The sequence below is a fragment of the Bos taurus genome, chromosome 12, assembly GCF_002263795.3.
Source record: "Bos taurus isolate L1 Dominette 01449 registration number 42190680 breed Hereford chromosome 12, ARS-UCD2.0, whole genome shotgun sequence".
In the NCBI taxonomy this organism is placed as follows: Eukaryota; Metazoa; Chordata; class Mammalia; order Artiodactyla; family Bovidae; genus Bos; species Bos taurus.
This window is the reverse complement of record NC_037339.1, coordinates 33,158,822-33,179,584: the sequence shown is the minus strand read 5'-3', so window position 1 is coordinate 33,179,584 and position 20,763 is coordinate 33,158,822. Positions and strand designations below refer to the sequence as shown.

Here is a 20,763-nt window from a genome sequence, read left to right as displayed (position 1 = left end):
CTTCGCCAATATAATTTAGCAAGAGAAACCTCAAGTCTGTAAAGTAAAAAGTCCTTAAGTCTAGTATTTAAAGTCTTCAGATCCAATTTCCAAGCCCCATGTCCCTTGCGTGCGAGCCCTACATAAACCATTTACTCCAAAGTTACCACCTTTACATAAACCTTTCACTCTAGGTGTTCAATACTCTCCCTAACAACGTCTGTTCACGTATCTTACTGAACAAAATGCATTTAATCACTAACTGGAAAGGAAAACGAAGTCTTGAGATATACCTCAATCTCACAGAATTGGCCTTGAGGTGCTTGTTCTTGTGATTTTGTCCAAGCAGTGTCACCACAGGAAACTGTCATTAATGACATGAACAAACATGAAAGTCAGAACAGTAACTCATTTTATTAACCGAGCTTCCATTTCTAAGAGCAAATGTCTTTCCCGTGAGGAGAGGGACTCTGTCTCTCCTCTATGGAATCCTTGACACCTGTAACAATGCCTGGCATCCAGCTGATGTGAAATATCGATTTCTTTCAGTGAATAAACCACAGTGGACCAACAGAGAATAGTTGACACGTTTTAATATTTATTGGTAGAAACAGATCTTCAACGCATACTTTGTGTTTGTTCTACATTCTCTTACTTTTGTTGTCATTGTTGTATTTGGAGTTTTTTGGCCTCCAAGTGAACTTAACATAGTATCTATGCATTTGATTCTTTACAGGTTTTTTTTTTTTTAGATTTTAAACTAAATTTGAGAAACCATGCGTGTACATTTTACTTAATTTAATCCAAAAAATGGTTTGCACTTTCAAAAAAGTCACGAAAAGGCAGAACTCAAATAACCTCTATGCTCTAAAATGTCCATGTTCCATTTCTGAAAAAAGAAATACTTGTTCAGTGTTATATATTGCTTGCTGTCTAGTAAGTCAGATTGTCAGAAACGCTTCATAAATTATCTCTATTTTTAAATATCTTAATCCACTTCCTCCCCGAGATGATCCTGCAAATATTAAATATTGTGCCATATGCAGTAATAGCCCAACAGCTTAAAATAAGAACCAAATCAGTAGTTTTCAGACTGAATATTTTAACCTTAAAATTATATACCTATATATACACATATTAAATGTAAGTACTGCATAATAAATTTAACATTTCAAGTAACTTAAGTGCATTAAGCAAACATTCAGCCAGGGACTCTTTCATGAAGATGCTTTCCTTAGAATGAAAAGTTATAGGAAGGCTTATTTAGATACCAATGTCTGGACACAGTATGAAGCCTTACAGGACCTGAAAGTCCAAGCAAAACCCTGCAGGACTTTTTGGACAAATATTCACTTGTAACCTACCAAACTGTGCAAATACAAAAGTGCTTAGCATGAACAAAATTACCAAAATAAAAATATTTTGAAGGTTATTTGGTTCTAGCAATATTACCTATTCTGTACTTTAGGATAATGTAACATTTGCATTTTAAACTTTCTAGAAATTTACTCTTTTTAACAAGTTAAAAAAGCACACACAAAAAATAGTTCAAACTATAATCATCTGCTATTTTTCATCCTGGTAAGCGTATCACAAATGATTCAAGAAAACAATGCCTGAACACAGCTCCACGGTGGTGTGCGTGCGAGGGACTCAGGGCCTCACCCGCTGTTGGCTAGGCCGGACCCTAAGACAGGCTGCCGGCAGACGGGGCAGGTGCAGTTCTCTGAGAGCCACCGGTCGATGCAGTGGATGTGGAACTCGTGCATGCAGGGTAACTGCCTGAGCTTGTTTCCGGCCACATAGTCACTGATGCACACACTGCAGGCCTTGCCCGGCTCGCCGTCTGCACCGCTGTGCTCGTAGTTCCGGGTGGAGAGATTGTCGATCTGCTCTTTGGTTAAACCACGCGTGGGGTCGTCATCATCCCCCTCGTTAAGCAGGAAGAAGTGAGCGAGGCGAAGAATGGGTAGTGTTCCCGTCTCCACTAAGTTACCTGAATTCCGTGCAGACCGGCCCACCACGGGGTCGCTGGCTAGGGTATGAAGCGGGGTGAGCTCCACGCGGGCCAGCCGGCCCCTGGGGGCTCCTCCCGTGGGAGGGCCGGTGGCCCCACCCGGGGGACCCGCGTCTGAGCGCAGCACTGGCCCGTGCGAGCCATCGCTCTGCGCCTCTGACTCTGACTCGGCCTCCATGAGAGAACTCAGCTCACCAAAGCCAGTCATGATCTGCCTTAGGATTGATCGCAGCGCTGTGGAGGACGGCTCGGCGAGCTCGTGCTCAGACACCCTGCGTAGCGGCACGGTGATGGTGCTCACGTAGGTGCGCATCCCCGAGCGCTCCTGGCGTGAGATGCTGCGGTGGAAGCCCCCGCTGTTTCTCTCCAAGGAGATCCGGTTCTCCGCCAGCCCCACCCGAGACCGAGTCCTGTTGGCGATGCTGTCGCGGTCGCTGCTCTCTCCGGGACGAATTCTCCTCACCTGCAGGTCCAGGGTGATGGTCGGGTGTCGCCGCATGGCCGCAGGCAGCCTGCTGGGCTCCTCCTCCTCCTCTTCCACCGTGATTCTGGACACGAGCCTGGAGTTGGAGAAGAGCGAGGACGCAGCCCCTCTGCCTTCTGGGTCCTGCTCCAGGAAGACCCGGGTTACCCCTCTCCTCCTGACAGACCGCCTGGTGCTCTGTTGGTAAGGCCGGCTCTCTCTTTGTGAATTATGGTAAACCGTACCACTCGGCGCCTGAATCGGCGACCGGCTCCGACTCCTGAAAGTAGACCGTAGTCTTATGGGCTCTAGTCTTTGGTTTGTATTCCTCACTGTGACATTGGTTCTGGCCCCATTTTCCCAGACATGGGCTGCTCCAAACCGCTGCCCCTCCCTCTGCCTGAGTTCACTTCTACCTGATGGGGTGTCGAGATGAGTGAGGGGGGCACCAGGTCCAGGACTGCCAGATGCACCCCCAATTCCATTTCTTAGTCTTCCCAGTGGAGACAGAGAGCCTTCAACTGAGCTCTGCCCCCTGGAGCCAAGGCGTGTCCTGGGAATGCGAGCACCACGGCTGAGATTCCCTGCAGCCTGGCTTCTGGTTCGCCTGGCCACAGGACTGCTTGGTCTCTGGGGCCCATCTGCAGCGTGATCTTGACTGACATCTGAGAAGGGCATAGCCACAGAGTCTTCGCCATCCATTTCAAATCCTCTGTTCTCGTGGTTGATGTGGATTTCCAGACTAAACCGAAACTCTCCACTGTGAGGGTTGGTTCGACTCACAGCTCTCCAGGTCTGGTTCCCATTCTGCCCACTTCGAGTTGCATTTCCTGTGCGAAGAAAGGTGTTCAGCCATTCCAGCAGAGAATCTTCATTCGAACCCTCTCGAGGGATTCCTGCGTCTGGAAAGCAAACCAAATCAACTTAACATCAATTCCTGAAATCTATCTTTGGATTTTCATTGAAAGCTTGTAAAGTTTTTATTAAATTAAATTATATTTAAGAACATCTGTGCATCTGAATGAATGAAAAACAGCCAAAAAGAAAATGAGCTTTCTAAAAGAAAGGTGTATACTACAAGCATACTATAATCCACAGTGTGAATTAACATTATAAAATTTTAAATACTATTTGTGCAGTAGTGTGAAGAAATCTTCACTCTTGCTTTCTATAGGCCTATTATTGGCAAAATATTAAGGCAAATGAAAAATATAACCATTACTAAAACTGTACATTTAAATTGCTTTATTCATATGGCAATATTAATAAAACATAGCAAGAAAACATACATAATTCACTTGAATTTGTAGAATCCTTTTGGGAAAGGTAACAGTGTTTTTTGCAACTAGGTATTTTGGTAACCTTAAGAATCTTGTTTCTTAGAAACTGTCAAAAACATATAGCTCAAGAACTTTGGCTTTATGAGTATAATATTAGAACCATAATATGTCTTTGTGTAAAGAAAGGAAATTTTAAGCATTTAATTCAGTTCTCTATGGCTATATCCTTATCCATAAATTTGATATAATAATAGGATAGATGTCAGGGGATTATCATGAAGATAAAAGAAGACATGGTATATGATTAACATAACATCTGGCATGATATAACATGTGAGAAAGCACTCAATAAATGTTAGCCATTATATATAATACAATAAAATACATTTTCTGTTCATTTAGAATGTGAGCTGCATGAAGAAAAAACAAGTTTTGTCTCATTTTGTTCACTGTTAAATCCCCAACCTCTATTCTATTTGGTAGAAATCAGACTCTCAATTAATACTGCTGAATGGATCAATTTAGAAATAACTGTGCCCCTGATAAACTTCTTTGACTATGACAGTGCTACTGTGGGAAGCTTACATTTTCTGTTTTTAACCAGTGGGTTATTAAAGTACAAAACTCAATGAAAGGCATTGTAATGCATATTAACTACACAGACTTTACCCTTAAAGTCTGTTCTACTCAAAACCAGCTATTAAATGGGACTGCTTTGATTTTATTTCATTACTGCAATCTCTCATAAAAAATGTTCTTTTATTAAAGTTAAACCTGTTAATCAGCTGCTGATTATCAGTAAAATAAGCAACTTTAGCCATATTCTAAAAATATAAGCTATTTCATTTGTGATGAGTACATTTTCCATTAAAACATATCTCAGACCAGTCTTACCAGCTATACTCACAGTACAATCTGCCTATATCAATGTAAAGAAAACAAGAGTTAATTTTCACTTTCCATTTTAATTTGCAAAGAGATATGAGTAAAGAGCAGGTAAACATTAACTCATTCTAAATGCCACTTCTTTAATTACTAGGATGCAGTGATGATGATGCATGAAAGAGGTCACTCATATCTCACAAAATCTGTGGTCCCTTCTTCCACTGTAAATGCACTGTGACGGTCTTGGGAGCAGCCTGGCAAGCAGGGTGTTCACAGGACTGAGTTCTCATCAATGGAACTGGAGTGGAAGTGAGAGAGCTCATTTTCAGGCAGATGCCTGCGCCTCCCTCTGGATCTACAACTGCCAGTTGGAACCTAGATGTGGTGGTGACTTAGCTTGATCATCAAGGCCGCACCCTGGAGCAGCAGCAGTCGATGTCCAGTAAACCTTTCTGCAACAGTGGAGGTGCTCTGTCTGTGCTGTCTGATACAGAAGCTACTGGCCACTTGGGACTATTAAACGCCTGAATATGGCTAATATGACTGAGGAACTGAGTTTTCAATTTTATTAAATTTAAATAGGCCCATGTGGCCAGTAGCTACTGCACTGGACAGCACAGTTGTAGAACCACTCTGCCGGCTGGGTGGGTCCCAGGAGGCTTTATGGAGTACAGTGTGTCTGCACTGGACTGTTACCGTGAAAGAGGAGTAAACTTATGTCTTCCCAATCAATGCACTTGGGGTTTTTAATAGTCTTCACCCTAATTTATACCATGATCTTGATATAATATGTGAAACTACTACTAACAAATACTTGTGGGGAAGGCAGTGGTAGGGCAGACCTTAATGCTGGCTCTACTTTTAATTCTATACACTTCTGTTTAGTTTGAATTTTTTTAAGCAATTTGTTTTTTGTAAGAACTTATATTATAACTTAGTATTTGTTCAGTAAAATGATACAACAAACACAAAAACAACACAGCAAAGCAACAAACAGGTTTTCCTGACTCAGTCTTTCTGTGTTGCTCTGTATAACTTTTTAAAAGCCAAGCTTAGTTATATTAATTTAAAAATAAAAACTAGTCTGTACATTCTAAAATTAAAAAGAATTCTGCTGGCAATTAATATACTATTTCATACACAGGAGCTCCTGAAGGCAATGAGTGTATTAAGACATCTTTATATGCAACCTCTGTCCTATACTGCCGAACTGTACTGCTTTGCATATAATTCATAAATATTCCCTGAATGAGTATCACATTAAATCTGAAAAACACTAAAAACCAATGTCAGACAAGGTCCTGGAAGCTCATGTCTGCAATTACTCCAATCAAACCTGTTCCTTATGGAAAGGAGTCCATAGTACCTCTGGCGGTTGTCCCATTTCTCAAGTCAGGCTGAGATGCTATTTGTTCCTTGACACCATCTAACCGCTGTTGTAATTCTTCTGATGTTATTTCTCCTAAAAAACAGAAAAAAGCTCACTGAAATTCAAATTTTTAAATTACTAAGTTTTATGAAAACTTACGGTCAGACTAATCTTTAGCAATCTGTGAAAGACATTCTACTGTTTTCATTTCTATAAACTGAAGACAGTAGAAACTGTTTACTTGATGCAAATACACATCATTTTGGTTGTTTCATTTATTAATGTTTTATTTAAATTAAAATAAGATTTAATTTGAATCATTAATAAAGTGCTCCCAGTTGATATACTTAGGAACCCATAGGCTATAATTCTGTGGATTTTTGTCAGAGTTAAAAAGAAATTAAGAGGGGAATATTTCTAGAGAAAACTTCAAATATTTACCTGAATTTTACCTAGTTTATTATATGGGTAATCCAATATATAGTATGCAAATATGCAACATAGAAATATATTACATACAAACCTGCAAGTTTCAACCAGTTCATTGTGAAATTTGATTTGTAATAAAATTATGGAACACATTTGACTTTGGAGGAGTTATTAGTTCAACTAAATAAATATATAGTAACATGAGTTAGAATCAGGTTTAAAATGAATAGTATTTTATTTGTACAAATATTACTTAAGAGAAATAGGACCACATATGTAAATATTAGACACTATCGTGTACATGAACCAGTTGGTTTTTTTGACACTTGTGTAACAGTGCTATATATTCAATATTCTTGTTTGGTCACTAAGTCATGTCTGACTCTTGTAAGCCCATGGACTGTAGCCCACCAGGCTCCTCTGTCCTTGGGATTTCCCAGGAAAGAATACTGGAGTGGGCTGCCATTTCCTCCTCCAGGGGACCATCCTGACCAGGGATCAAAGCGAATCTTCTGCATTGGCAGGTGGAATCTTTACTGCTGAGCCACCAGGGAAGCCCCAATATTAACCTACTTATGACATACAGAAGTACACCAGTGATTTTTCTATGTTTTTATGTTACAAAGCTCTTGAAGTCACCAAAACAGTACAGTGTATTTTGGAACAGGGAAGATGGGGGTAAAAACCCCTCCTAACGCTGAAACTTTTAATAATGTTGCAAAAGGTATTTTCTCTTTTACCTATCCCTTACCAGGAGTGCCTAAAAGATTATGGTCTCTCATCAGCCGGTAATCTTCATCATTGAGGTTGTTTATAAACTGGTAATAGGCTTCTTCTCTGTGGAGACGCTCTTGCTGCCACCTTCTCTCATTTTCTTGATGATGCTGGTCTTGGGATGAGGTTTCTTCACCACCATCATCTGATTGAGATCTAGATCGATTCATGCTGAGACTCCTGGCTTTCTGTTCAAACAACAAACACAAATTCAAGGTATTAGTCATGGACTGACTAAACACATGGCTTCATGTTTGTTTTTTTCATCTTCATTTTACAAATCTGCCCACTACTCAAATACTTCGTATGCCAAGTCTTGCAGTGAAAAACTTACATGTAAAATAAATATCAATACTAACAGCTCCTAGGCAATGCAACACAACTGGGCCTACTGCTTTGCTGAAAGCTGTCCCTGAAGTCAGAATGGATTTGGTTTCACCACACATTTCTCACACTTGAAAACCAAAGTGATTATCTGACTTTTACCTCTTTGACTCTCCTGTAAAGTTGGTCTAATATACTCCAAATCTCCGAATACTTCATGTTAGCATACAGATTTTAACCTTGAATTGTGCACATTCTTTACTTAATAAGCATAGGACTACTGGGTATTGGGAGGGTATCATTTACATTTATTTCCAGTAGGGGTTTTCTTCCCAAGATAAAGTTCATAAATGTAATATTACCCTCTTTGCATTTTGTTGAAGTAAAAATAAGTTAGCTGAACAGACCTGGAGTTGACCTCTCTTACACCTCACAGGAGACAATACTACATGCACAGCTCTGGGGATCCTGCAAGCACATCAGAGCTCTTGTGACTCTCCATAAGAACCTTGTTCCTAAGACTGGAGTGGTTAGTCCAGAGGCTGCTGAGTGCCAGTGAAACTTCCTGACCTTGCTGAGGCAAACACTGCTTTTGGATTATCCTGAAATGTTATTCCTGAGAAATTTACTTTTAAACCGTAAGGAAATCAAGGGAAGAACTATTTATTTCATAAATATCTTAAAATTTCTTAAACATATCTAAGTCGTTAAAGCTTCAGTTCTCAACTGGGAATGCATATCAAACTCACTTGAGGAAATTTTCCAGAATACAGATGTCCAGAGTTCATCTCCAATCCAGGTCAAAATTTTCCAGGGTAGGGCCCAGGTCTAACTTCAAGAGCTAATTTGGGTGTTCTGTGGCTGAAATGGGGCTTCCTGAGTGGTGCCAGTGGTAAAGAATCTGCCTGCCAATGCAGGAGATGTAGGAGACACAGGTTCAATCTCTGGGTCAGGAAGGCTCCTGGAGGAGGGCATGGGAACCCACTCCAGTATTCTTGAGTGTGGGTTCTGGAGAATCCCATGGACAGAAGAGCCTGGTGGGCTACAGTCCATAGGGTCACACAGAGTCAGACATCACTGAAGCAACTTAGCATGCATACACGTGGCTGAAATAAACCATCCCTTGACAATTTCCAGTATGTCACTAACAGATATGTATAAGACAACATATAACTTAATAGAAGCTAGAGGGTCAAATGACTAGGTGGCCAATGAAACAACTGTTATAACTACGACTCAGTGTTTAACAAGCAAACTACTGATATTTTGGGCTTCCCCGGTGGCTCAGTGGTAAAGAACTGCCTGCCAATGTAGGAGACTCCAGTGCGATCCCTGGGTCGGGAAGATCCCCTGGAGAAGGAAATGGCAACCCACTTCAGTATTCTAGCCTGGGAAATCTCATGGACAGAGGAGCCTGGTGGGCTACAGTCCATGGGGTCGCAGAAGAGTCCGACATGACTGAGCAACTGAGCAACAAACAATGAACTGGTACTTTAAAAACAAAGTGAAATTAGCCCAGGAGTGTAACTCATTGTATGAGTTAGCTACTACCCAATCTCACACACAGTCTAACATTAAATTACAAGTTTTTTTTTAAACAGGGATAACGTCATTTTTAAAAGATCTGTAGCACTATGTAATCATATGCAAATGAACATTATCAAAAATTTCCAATTTCTTTTCATGTTGCATGGTCAGGACTAGCCCATCATTAGCAAAGACTGTATTTGATAGGTACGGCAGTAATGTGACTCTTGTATATTAAAAGATTTTAAAAATTTGAAACCGGTCACAAGACCAAACTAAATTAATATTAGTCAAAACTTTTGTGCTTCTCCTCAAAAAGGTAATTCTCTCGTACAATTAAACACAATTAAATCCAAGTGAATACCTTCTTAGTTTCCTTTCAACATGCTTTTAACATACGCAGTGGCATCCGTCCTTCCATTGTTTGTGCTTTTTTTGACGGCTGCTCATCTAAAGAGACAAGAGAGTGAATGAATTCAGTCAATGGCTTCTGGGAAGGCTAGGAAACGGGCTACACGTCTCCAAACTCGGCTGCAAAGCCGAAGCAAAAATCTCTAGTGAATTCTGTGGACAGACTCACCTAGAAAACGAGATGCCCGAACAACTAGGTCATGAACCCCCGCCACCCTCCCCGCAGCAGAAACTAGGCCTCTCCCAAGGTGACAGTTCCTTTCAGGGCCCTTCTTCCCACCCCGCTCCCTCTCGGAGGCAGTCGGGCTTGGGGGCCTCAGGCTCACTTCTCAACCTTCACTTTCTCGCCACCCCTGCCCTCCGCCTCCGATACCGGCTCCTCTCCTGGCCGTTGCGACGGAAGCGCGCGCCGGGGGTAGGGTCTCCGGAACAGTAAACAAACGAGCTCAGGGGGCCGGACCAACCTCCTCCCAAGCCGTCCCCGAGTAACGAACGCTTCCCTTGGCGACCCAGATTCCCAAGGGAGGCGGCTGACAGACTGCGCCTCAGCGCCAATCACCGGCCAGGGCGGTGCAGCGGGCGCGCAGGTAGCCAATCAGAGTAGAGGCGGGGCTCGGGGCGGTCCCTCAGGGGGCGCGGGGGGCGAGGGCCGCGTCTCCCGGAAGTTCGCGGGAGGCCTGGAGAGTTCCCAGGACCTCACCTCGCCGGCGATCGGTCCGCTTCCCGGCGGACGGCAGAGGAGAAGCGTGCGTCCTGGAGGCAGTGACCCCGACGGCGGGCGGAGCTCGCATCCGCGCCTCTGGAGGCTGCTGCCCTCTGTGGGCGTCTGCTGAGGAGAGGCCTCTTGCTGTGCCGCGGGACAGTCCCGCAAGGCTCTGGAGGCGGGACAGCCGGGCCGCGCCCCCTGCGCGACTGGAGATGCTCGCTCCACCGCTGCCGGGCGCACGCCGGTACGACCGGAAACCGCGTCCGGCGGGGCCCGGGAGGCGGCGTCCAGCGTTCCGGCCCTCGGCGCTGGCGGTCTCCGGGCCGCCCTCCCCGGTTGGCGTGAAGCCCAGCTGTAGGCTCCTATCCCTGGATCGCCTGGGTACCGCGTAGCTCAACACCCAGCCGCTTTCCCGTATCGCTCGTCGGAAATTGCCAGCCCTCGTCAACTCTCGAGTGCTTTTTACTCCTGTTGCTTCACCTTCCCGCTAGGAAGGCGCGTTGAAACTCTCCCCACAGTCGTGCCTCTGGTTTTATTTCTGAGATGTGACGCTTTCCAGACTCGCCTCACACCACTCGTTAAACCCTTGAGTCCCTGTTCAGCCTGGTAGGGGCTCCCCGACTTCCCTATGGTCCAGAAGACTCAGTCATTGTGCGGGTGCTCACAGTGCTGTGATTCTTCATTCATTCACTCATGGCCTTAACTGGGGAGCCGCTAGTCGATCCCCGCCATCACGCTGAGCTCCTGGGTAACAAGCCGGTGTGAGCTTGGGAATCCATGAGCTACCAGTGTCGTAGGGGTCGACGGACGTTTGTTGGTTTGCTTTTTAATTGGCATAGTTATTAGAGACTAAAAATGGAAATGTATAAATGATGCCGCCTGCAAGCCCCTTCACTGTCATCTCTGCCGCGTACTGCTACAGACTGGACTCTTCTTGGTATCTGGGAACTACTTGAAATTCAGTCTTGGGAACTCCTAGGCAACCCAACCCTACTTTTACCTAATTTCCTTTATCTCCCAGGACTCATTTCATATCTCATGGTCAAAGGGTTTTTTTCTCTGATACCTCTGACTTGACACTGTAACGCCAACCTCCAGACACACATAAAACTAGGCCCATGTCCTTTCTATGGGGGCACCCATAGCTTCCTCTGTGGACCTGTTTTAGTATTTACTCATTTTGCTGTTCAATCCCTAAGTCTCATCGGACTCTTTGCCACCCCATGGACTGTAGCCCACCAGGCTCCTCTGTCCATGGGGATTTCCAAGCAAGAATACGAAGTGGGTTGCCATTTCCTTCTCCAAGGATAACAAATATTTACTGGGTGCTGCTAGGAATTAGGTGCTAGTGATAACAGCAGAAGATGAGACCAACCAGGCCTCTTGCCCTCCTTTTCAATTGAAAAAGACAGCCACTGAGTAAGTTCCTACAATGATGTGATTTTCTGTTCATTTATAGGTCTCTTCCATCTAAGGTCCAAACTCCTTCCATTTGAACAAATGGTTTCATTCATTTTTATAGTCCCAGAACTCAGCACAGGGCCTGGCACAACATGTCCCCCAGACAACTGCATGAATGAGCAGAGAAAAATGCACTTGAGGCTGCCTTGGGAGACCAGTGGTTAGATCTCCACGCTTCCACTGTAGGGAGCACAAGTTTGATCCCTGTTTGGGGAACTACGATTCTGCATGCTGTGCAGTGTGACTGAAAAAAGAATGCAAACTTTTTACAAACAGGATTAATGCATGTTAGTGCAATGACCTCAAGAACTGTGAGTACAAGTTTGAGAAAATCACACGAGAGACATCTAAAATTCAAGCAGAAATCATTTCAAGTATCTATATGAGTTTTAATGAGTATAATACTCCCTGCTGCTGCTGCTGCTAAGTCACTTCAGTCATGTCCAACTCTGTGGGCCCCATAGATGGCACCTACCAGGCTCCCTCATCCCTGGGATTCTCAAGGCAAGAACACTGGAGTGGGTTGCCATTTCCTTCTCCAATGCATGAAAGTGAAAAGTGAAAGTGAAGTCGCTCGATCATGTCCGACTCCTATCGACCCCATGGACTGCAGCCTACCAGGCTCCTCCATCCATGGGATTTTCCAGGCAAGAGTACTGGAGTGGGGTGCCATTGCCTTCTCCCATAATACTCCCTACCCAAGGAATAAAAAAATATAAAGTCTAACCATATAATTTACCATGTGGAAATTTCTACAGATTTCTGTGGACAGATGGTCAGGTAATGTACCGAACCTGAATCTAGTATCTTGCTTCAGTTTTGTAGCCCAAGATAAAGTGACTCTACAAGGGTTCTAGATATGATAACTGGGACAGAGAGATGGATCACTCTGGATATCTGTATTTCTAGGTCTCATAACCTGCCGAAACCCTAACCCTAACCCTAATTAATCTCATTTACTGTAGTAGTACCTGGCCTTTTTTGTGTGTCTTTTTTTTTTATTTTTTTATTGAAGGATAATTGCTTTACAGAACTTTGTTGTTTTCTGTCAAATGTCAACATGAATCAGCCATAGGTATACATATATCCCCTCCCTTTTGAATCTCCCTCCCATCTCCCTCCCCATCCCACCCCTCTAGGTTGATTCAGAGCCCCTGTTTGAGTTTTCTGAGTCAAACAGCAAATTCCCGTTGGCTATCTATTTTACATATGGTAATGTAAGTTTCCATGGTACTCTTTCCATACATCTCACCCTCTCCTCCCCTCTCCCCATGTCCATAAGTCTATTCTCTATGTCTGTTTCTCCATTGCTGCCTTGTAAATAAATTCTTCAGAACCATTTTTCTAGATTCTGTATATGTGTGTTAAAATATGATATTTATCTTTCTGTTTCTGGCTCACTTCACTCTATAATAGGTTCTAGGTTCATCCACCTCATCAGAACTGACTCAAATGTGTTCCTTTTATGGCTGAGTAATATTCCATTGTGTATATGTACCACAACTTCTTTATCCATTCATCTGTCGATGGGCATCTAGGTTGTGTGTGTCTCTTAACTCCAGGACTTTTTACAATTAGGAATAAAAAGGTATAAAAGAATTAAAACTGTATCATTAAAAGGATCTTCTGTATGTTTTCTGTTTTATGTACTGAAAATGTTTAAATGATCTTGGCTTCTTACAATGACAACCTTAATTGAAATTTAAAATCCAGTTCATGGGGTCGCAAAGAGTCAGACGTGACTTAGCAACTGAACAACAACAATAAAAGGGCATTACTTTGGGAAGGTATTGGCTTTGGGTGATGAGTTAAGATCCCAGCAATACCTGAGTTGAATTTCAAAGAGGTGACAGGATTTAGAGAAGTAAAGAAGGAAGGGGAGTGTGAATGAGGGAAAGAGGGGAATGGTGATTGTTTAGAGAGAATCAATAAACGTGTCCTGCGTAGCGATTCCCAACCTTGAATGCCCATTAGGATCACCAGGGAGCTTTAAAAATCCAAGTGCTCAGTTGCAGCCCAGATCAATTACACCAGAATTGCTAGAGTGATTCACCAGGTATTTTCAATGGACACCCAAGGTCACAAACCACTGTTTAATTGGATGGAAAGCAGCATAGGAGAAACTGGTTAGGAACCGTAGTGGAGACTCGGAAGAGCTCAGACTGTGGGAAACGTAGCTATGTGGAGCTAATGAATCTAATTCCAACGTTTCCACTGCAAGCTGCCTTAAGGTGTTTTCATCATGCCAGGCTAAAGTAAATAAAGGCTGGAATATTAGATAAAGGAGCCAGGCTGTAGGCGGTGAAAGGTCACACAGGATCCTTGAAGATTTCTGAGCGGAGTAATGATGTAAATAAAACAGCGTTTTAAAATTTAAAAAGGATATAGGGTTTCAGAGAAAGAAGGACAATCATCTGATGGAATTGACCTTGGGCTAGTAAGGGGAAGGGTTATGAAGGGTGGAAAAGCCCCAGAGTTTCTGAGCATGGATCTGCACGGAAACAAATAACCTTACATATCAAGTATCAGGTGGTTGCAAAGGTGACCTAATCGTGTTTGTGTTCGATAGAAAGAGAGCTCTGTGGCTCACAGGAGACTCATGACTGGACAGGAACCAGCCAGAAATGACTCAGCTTTTCTGAGTAGCATAGTCCAGCTATGCGGAGGGTGAAGCATATTGGAATGAAAAACCAGAGTAAGATGTTAAACCTTGAAAAACTAACATGAAACTAGACGGTGATCCTATAGATTACTGGCTACACTGTGGTATAGCAAAACAAACTTTGAAATGAAAATTAAAGTCATGCTTATTCAAGAAAAAAGGTGTCCAGCAGAGGGATAAAAGGACAATATTATATTCCTGAATATCAATTTAAAGAGGTAAATTTTCTTTAAAAGTTACAGAACACGAGAGCAGAATTCATCATCAACAAATGGGAGAAATTTTCAGTTTGCGACATTCTTACTGGTCACTGTAATGGGAATCTCTTAGCTAAGAAAAGTAATTTTTTAACCTGTTATATGTATTTTTTTCAGCTGTCTCTTTTACTTAGTAGGTATTTGATGGAAGAGTCTTGGCACCATACATAGACATTAATGAAGCAAGGGATGAGTGTAGGCATTTTTAAAATTATTTTGCAAAACATTAAATTAAAAACATCAAGCTAGTGTTAAAAAGAGGGGAAATCCTGTCTTCATTTCCCTCCTGACCCAGCTTAAATGTCATAGTCTGTCCTTTTCACTCACTGCTGCCAATAATCCTCACTTGCCATCCCTCATCTTTTCATCCTACCCAGCTGGCAGGGCCCTAATCCAGGATGAATCCAACATCTGTCTTTGTCTGGTCTCCACCTGGGCTGTTGAGTGCTGGTGTCAAAAACCTCACAGCAGGGCAGACGGATACTGATACACTGCATGGCTGCACCTGCAGATGGGCCCTTGACATTGGCTGGAAGTCCTAGGACGGCCTGCCAGCTATCTCTCTGATTCCGCCCAAAGGTTGTTTTCAACCTGCAGTCTTTTCAGGTATGAAATCATTGCTTTCTCTCCTTCCACACCTGTCTGCTCATTCACAGCAGGCAAACTTTTACCATATAGAGAAAACCAAAGCCATCTGAAACAGAACTACTTTCACCAAATTTACAGAGTCATATATATCCATGCCTGGTTGGAGAAGACTCTTGAGAGTCCCTTGGACTGCAAGGAGATCCAACCAGTCCATCCTGAAGGAGATCAGTCCTGGGTGTTCATTGGAAGGACTGATGCTAAAGCTGAGACTCCAATACTTTGGCCACCTCATGTGAAGAGTTGACTCATTGGAAAAGACCCTGATGCTGGGAGGGATTGGGGGCAGGAGGAGAAGGGGACGACAGAGGATGAGATGGCTGGATGGCATCACCGACTCGATGGACATGAGTTTGGGTGGACCCTGGGAGTTGGTGATGGACAGGGAGGCCTGGCGTGCTGCGATTCATGGGGTCGCAAAGAGTCGGACACGACTGAGCGATTGAACTGAACTGAACTGAACTGGTAGACAGAAAAGCATGGATGATATTTTGCACTTCCTATTCACAAGAGGTGAGGTCTACTTGCCCAGTCTTTGAAACTGGGCTGATCTTGAGTCTTGCTTTCACCAACAGAATGTGGTAGAAGTGATAACGTCTAAGTTCCAGAGCCCCAGCTTCAAGAGACCTTAACACTTTAACCTCTGCCATTTAAGAGCTCTCCCCGGTGATGTAGGAAAGTGTGAGACTGGACTGCTGAGCCCAGCCAACCCCCAGAAAGGCGAGAAACAATCAATTTCTGTTTCACACCACTGTGTTTTGGGGTTGACTGTAGGGCAGCAGATCTGTGACAATAGTTTGTGTCCTTTTCTCCTCCTACCTGTTAACCACAGAGGAGATGTTCATGCACAAGTCTCCCCTCTCTGGTCCAGTCTCTTTTGCTAGTTTAGGGGTCCATAACTATTCATCATTCTTATTAATCCCTTATAACCGGTTCCATTGAATTAAGGAAATACCTCCAGTCTCTCGCGGCTAACAAAGCTTCCTTTGATGTTATGTTCACTCCCAGTTTTAGCCCTGATGCTGTAGGCTCTACTCATCTCCCTTTCACAGCTAACATCCTGAACGAGACTAGTAATAGCTAACATACACGAACACTTACCATAGCTAGGCACCATTCTAAATACATATATTACTAAGTGCCTTAACCATGACAACTACCTCAAGAGGTTCAGTTCAGTTCAGTTCAGTCGCTCAGTCGTGTCTGACTCTTTGCGACCCCATGAATCGCAGCACGCCAGGCCTCCCTGTCCATCACCAACTCCCGGAGTTCACCCAGACTCACATCCATCGAGTCAGTGATGCCATCCAGCCATCTCATCCTCTGTAGTCCCCTTCTCCTCCTGCCCCCAGTGCCTCCCAGCATCAGAGTCTTTCCAATGAGTCAACTCTTCACATGAGGTGGCCAAAGTATTGGAGTCTCAGCTTCAGCATCAGTCCTTCCAATGAACACCCAGGACTGATCTCCTTCAGGATGGACTGGTTGGATCTCCTTGCAGTCCAAGGGACTCTCAAGAGTCTTCTCCAACACCACAGTTCAAAAGCATCAATTCTTCGGTGCTCAGCCTTCTTCACAGTCCAACTCTCACATTCTATGACCACTGGAAAAACCATAGCCTTGACTAGACGGACCTTTGTTAGCAAAGTAATGTCTCTGCTTTTGAATATGCTATCTAGGTTGGTCATAACTTTCCTTCTAAGGAGTAAGCATCTTTTAATTTCATGGCTGCAATCACCATCTGCAGTGATTTTGGAGCCCCCAAAAATAAAGTCTGACACTGTTTCCCCATCTATTCGCCATGAAGTGGTGGGACCGGATGCCATGATCTTCGTTTTCTGAATGTTGAGCTTTAAGCCAACTTTTTCACTCTCCACTTTCACTTTCATCAAGAGGCTTTTTAGTTTCTCTTCACTTTCTGCCATAAAGGTGGTGTCATCTGCATATCTGAGGTTATTGATATTTCTCCCAGAAATCTTGATTCCAGCTTGTGTTTCTTCCAGCCCAGCATTTCTCATGATGTACTCTGCATATAAGTTAAATAAACAGGGTGACAATATACAGCCTTGACATACTCCTTTTCCTATTTGGAACCAGTCTGTTGTTCCATGTCCAGTTCTAACTGTTGCTTCCTGACCTGCATACAGATTTCTCAAGAGGCAGGTCAGGTGGTCTGGTATTCCCATCTCTTTCAGAATTTTCCATAGTTTCTTGTGATCCACACAGTCAAAGGCTTTGGCATAGTCAATAAAGCAGAAATAGATGTTTTTCTGGAACTCTTTTGCTTTTTCCATGATCCAGCGGATGTTGGCAATTTGATCTCTGGTTCCTCTGCCTTTTCTAAAACCAGCTTGAACATCAGGAAGTTCAGGGTTCACATATTGCTGAAGCCTGGTTTGGAGAATTTTGAGCATTACTTTACTAGTGTGTGAGATGAGTGCAATTATGCGGTAGTTTGAGCATTCTTTGGCATTGCCTTTCTTTGGGATTGGAATGAAAACTGACCTTTTCCAGTCCTGTGGCCACTGCTGAGTTTTCCAAATTTGCTGACACATTGAGTGCAGCACTTTCACAGCATCATCTTTCAGGATTTGAAATAGCTCAACTGGAATTCCATCACCTCCACTAGCTTTGTTCATAGTGATGCTTTCTAAGGCCCACTTGACTTCACATTCCAGGATGCCTAGCTCTAGGTCAGTGATCACACCATCGTGATTATCTGGGTCATGAAAATCTTTTTTGTACAGTTCTCTGTGTATTCTTACCACCTCTTCTTAATATCTTCTGCTTCTGTTAGGTCCATACCATTTCTGTCCTTTATCGAGCCCATCTTTGCATGAAATGTTCCCTTGGTATCTCTAATTTTCTTGAAGAGATCTCTAGTCTTTCCCATTCTATTGTTTCTGTCTATTTCTTTGCATTGATCACTGAGGAAGGCTTTATCTCTCCTTGCTATTCTTTGGAACTCTGCATTCAAATGGGTATATCTTTCCTTTTCTCCTCTGCTTTTTGCTTCTCTTCTTTAGTTACTACTATAATTCCAATTTTCCAGCTGAGAAAACAGAGGCACAAGGAAGTGATAAACATGGTGCCCTGTTGTAGGTCTGGATATGAAAGTCGGATTTTGTGGCTACAGTCAGTTCTCCTAACCATTCTGCTATAGAAGCATCTACACTCTGTTCCATTTCCTTACTTCAAACTTAACTCTTCCACGCAATGTAGACCAGCTTTGCCCCCATCTCACCACCAAAACTGCACTTATTATCCAAAACAATCTATAGAGATAAGTCACATGGTCTTAGTGGGGACCCCCCCCCAAAGAAATTGGCTCTTAAGAGGCCCCCAAATTCTTAGCTATTACAATGGCTTGTGGTCCTCAAAGTGCCATGGTAAACAGATACACAGTGTATCTGTGGTATTAACATTTCATAGGGGTGGACAGTTAGGAAGCAAAATGTCTAAAAATATTCCTTGGGCGGGGGGGGGTGATAATTTTAAAAGAAGTTGAGAAACACTGTGTAAATTAAACACTATACTCCTTATCTTGCTTTACTTCTTGGCAACATCCAACACTATCGACCATTCCCTTCTTTCCAAAACTTGTTCTTCTTTTGTCTTTTGTGATATTACTCCCCTTGATGCCCCCAAAAAACCCTCTGGCTGCCTCCTCTCAGTCTCCCTTTCTGGCTCCTCCTCTACCCACCCCTGGAATGTTGGAGGTGCTCAGGGATCTGCTCTGTTCTCAGTGTAACACTTTGCAGGTGATCGAGTCAATTTGTACAGCTGATGATTTCCAAATTTTTATCTCTAGCTATGATCTCTCTTTTTAGCTTTAGTCTCCCATATGCCCCTTCCCACTAGGAATGTTCACTTATATTTCTGCAACATGTCCTATTTGACATGTCTAAAATGGAGTTCTTAATTTTTCTTCTAAACTTATCTCTTTCAAAGTCTTCTCCATCTCAGTAAGCGGCAACATCTTCAGGAGTCATCTTGATTCCTCTTTCTTTACATCCCTTCCAACGATCAGCAAGTCCCCTATCTATCTATTTGTCTGTCTATCTACTTGCCCTATCCATATATCTGTCCCTCAATCTTGCTTTCTAGAATCCATTCTTAACATAGTAGCCAAGTTGTTCTTTTCAAAGCAAAGACACCTGGTCACTAACCTGCTTGCAACCTTCCAGTTGCTCCAAAATAAAACCTGTGGCCTAAAAGACCTCCCTGGTGGCTCAGTCAGTAAAGAATTTGCCTGCAATACAGGTAGACCCAGGTTCCATCCCTGGGTCAGGAAGGTCCCATGGAGAAGGAAATGGCAACCCACTCCAGGATTCTTGCCTGGAGAATCCCATAGACAGAGGAGCCTGGTGAGCTACAGTTCATGGGGTTGCAAAGAGTTGAGTCGGACACGATTGAGCAACTACAAAAGGTTCTGTATAGGCTTGCACCTGCCTACCTCGTTGTCCTCATCTCACACAACCTCTCCCCTCATTATACTCCTATCACACAGCCTTCTTTCTATTCCTTGGCTCCTGGCTCAAGGTCTTTGCACTTGCTGTCTCTCAGATCCATCCATCTGGGCCACTCTGCCTCCCTCCCCTTGGCAGCTTTTGCTCCTCGTCACTCAGGTCTCCCCTTAAGTATCACCTCAGAGAGTCTCTGGCCATTGACCTGATCTAAGTAATCTCCTCCTGGGCCCACTTTCCGACTCATTGTCCTGTTTCATTTCTTCATGGTACTTACTTAGAGCATTCCCCACTTCTCCTGTGAGCTCTTTACCCCCATCTTCCTCATCCCTCTGAATGAAGGAGCACTGTATTCTTATATAACCCTGCCTCCATGGCCACACTTCACTGGTCCAAGGCGGGCTCCTCACCCAGCTGGTCCAGCGTCTTTCCTGGGGTTTTTAGAACTGGAATTGAGAAGCAGAGCTGATTGTTCTCTAATGACAGGCATCTTACATCAAATTCAGGGACTGTTAGTGGTCATGTGTCTAGTCATGTGGAGGAAATGACTCTGTAAGAGCAAATGACACTCACATGATTAAGGGAAGAAAGTTATTTTTGAAAGTTTTCTTCTTTTTTTTTTTTTTTTGTTCTGGTGGTTTCTAGGGTCTAAATTAAATTCGAGATGCTTATAGAGTCGAGAAACTTTTTGCATCAGTATTTTCTTTGAAAAATTATAAAAGACTAGACAGATTGAAGCTGCTATTTATCATGTCTAACATTACACTCAAATATAGATGCTTAATTTGTGCTTTTTGATGATAAAGGTAACAAACACTCAACCTGTAGAATGGGAGAATAGATATTTTACATTAAATCACTTAGAACTGGAATTGAGATACAGACTGAGAAAATGGAATTAAAAGTTGCAGAGACAAGTGATCAGTGCTGAGAAGACTTAGTAAGACTTTTACGTTCGTATATTATAAAGCACCAAATCCTTCTGCTGCAAAAAGCACATGCTCAAAGGAAGGGCTGGGGAAAATGTCCAACGTTTTAAAATGACTTGCCCCCCTTTATATTATTATTAAGGTTCATTTAAATCTTTATAGAAACCAAGCCAATGCAGCAC

At 43.2% G+C, this 20,763-nt stretch overlaps 1 protein-coding gene across 5 annotated transcripts; it reads right to left on the bottom strand.

The window, feature by feature from the left end:
- Positions 1-555: 555 nt before the first annotated feature.
- On the bottom strand, positions 556-10,372 carry RNF6 (ring finger protein 6). Of its 5 annotated transcripts, none has more exons than XM_005213783.5 (5): positions 10,159-10,372; positions 9,412-9,497; positions 7,174-7,384; positions 5,991-6,086; positions 556-3,361 (listed from the first exon to the last, which is right to left on the bottom strand). In XM_005213783.5, the coding sequence occupies exons 3-5, from the start codon at positions 7,364-7,366 to the stop codon at positions 1,641-1,643; spliced, it is 2,010 nt and encodes a 669-aa protein (XP_005213840.1). In that variant the 5' UTR covers positions 7,367-7,384; positions 9,412-9,497; positions 10,159-10,372; the 3' UTR covers positions 556-1,640.
- Positions 10,373-20,763: the final 10,391 nt, after the last annotated feature.

Coding starts and splice junctions, on each gene's coding strand:
- RNF6 (XM_005213783.5), bottom strand. CDS start 7,366: ATGAATCGATCTAGATCTCAATCAGATGATGGTGGTGAAGAAACCTCA. Junction 6,087..7,173: donor TAATCTTTTAGGCACTCCTG/GTAAGGGATAGG, acceptor TCTGTTTTTTAG/GAGAAATAACATCAGAAGAA. Junction 3,362..5,990: donor AAATGGGACAACCGCCAGAG/GTACTATGGACT, acceptor TTTGCTTTCCAG/ACGCAGGAATCCCTCGAGAG.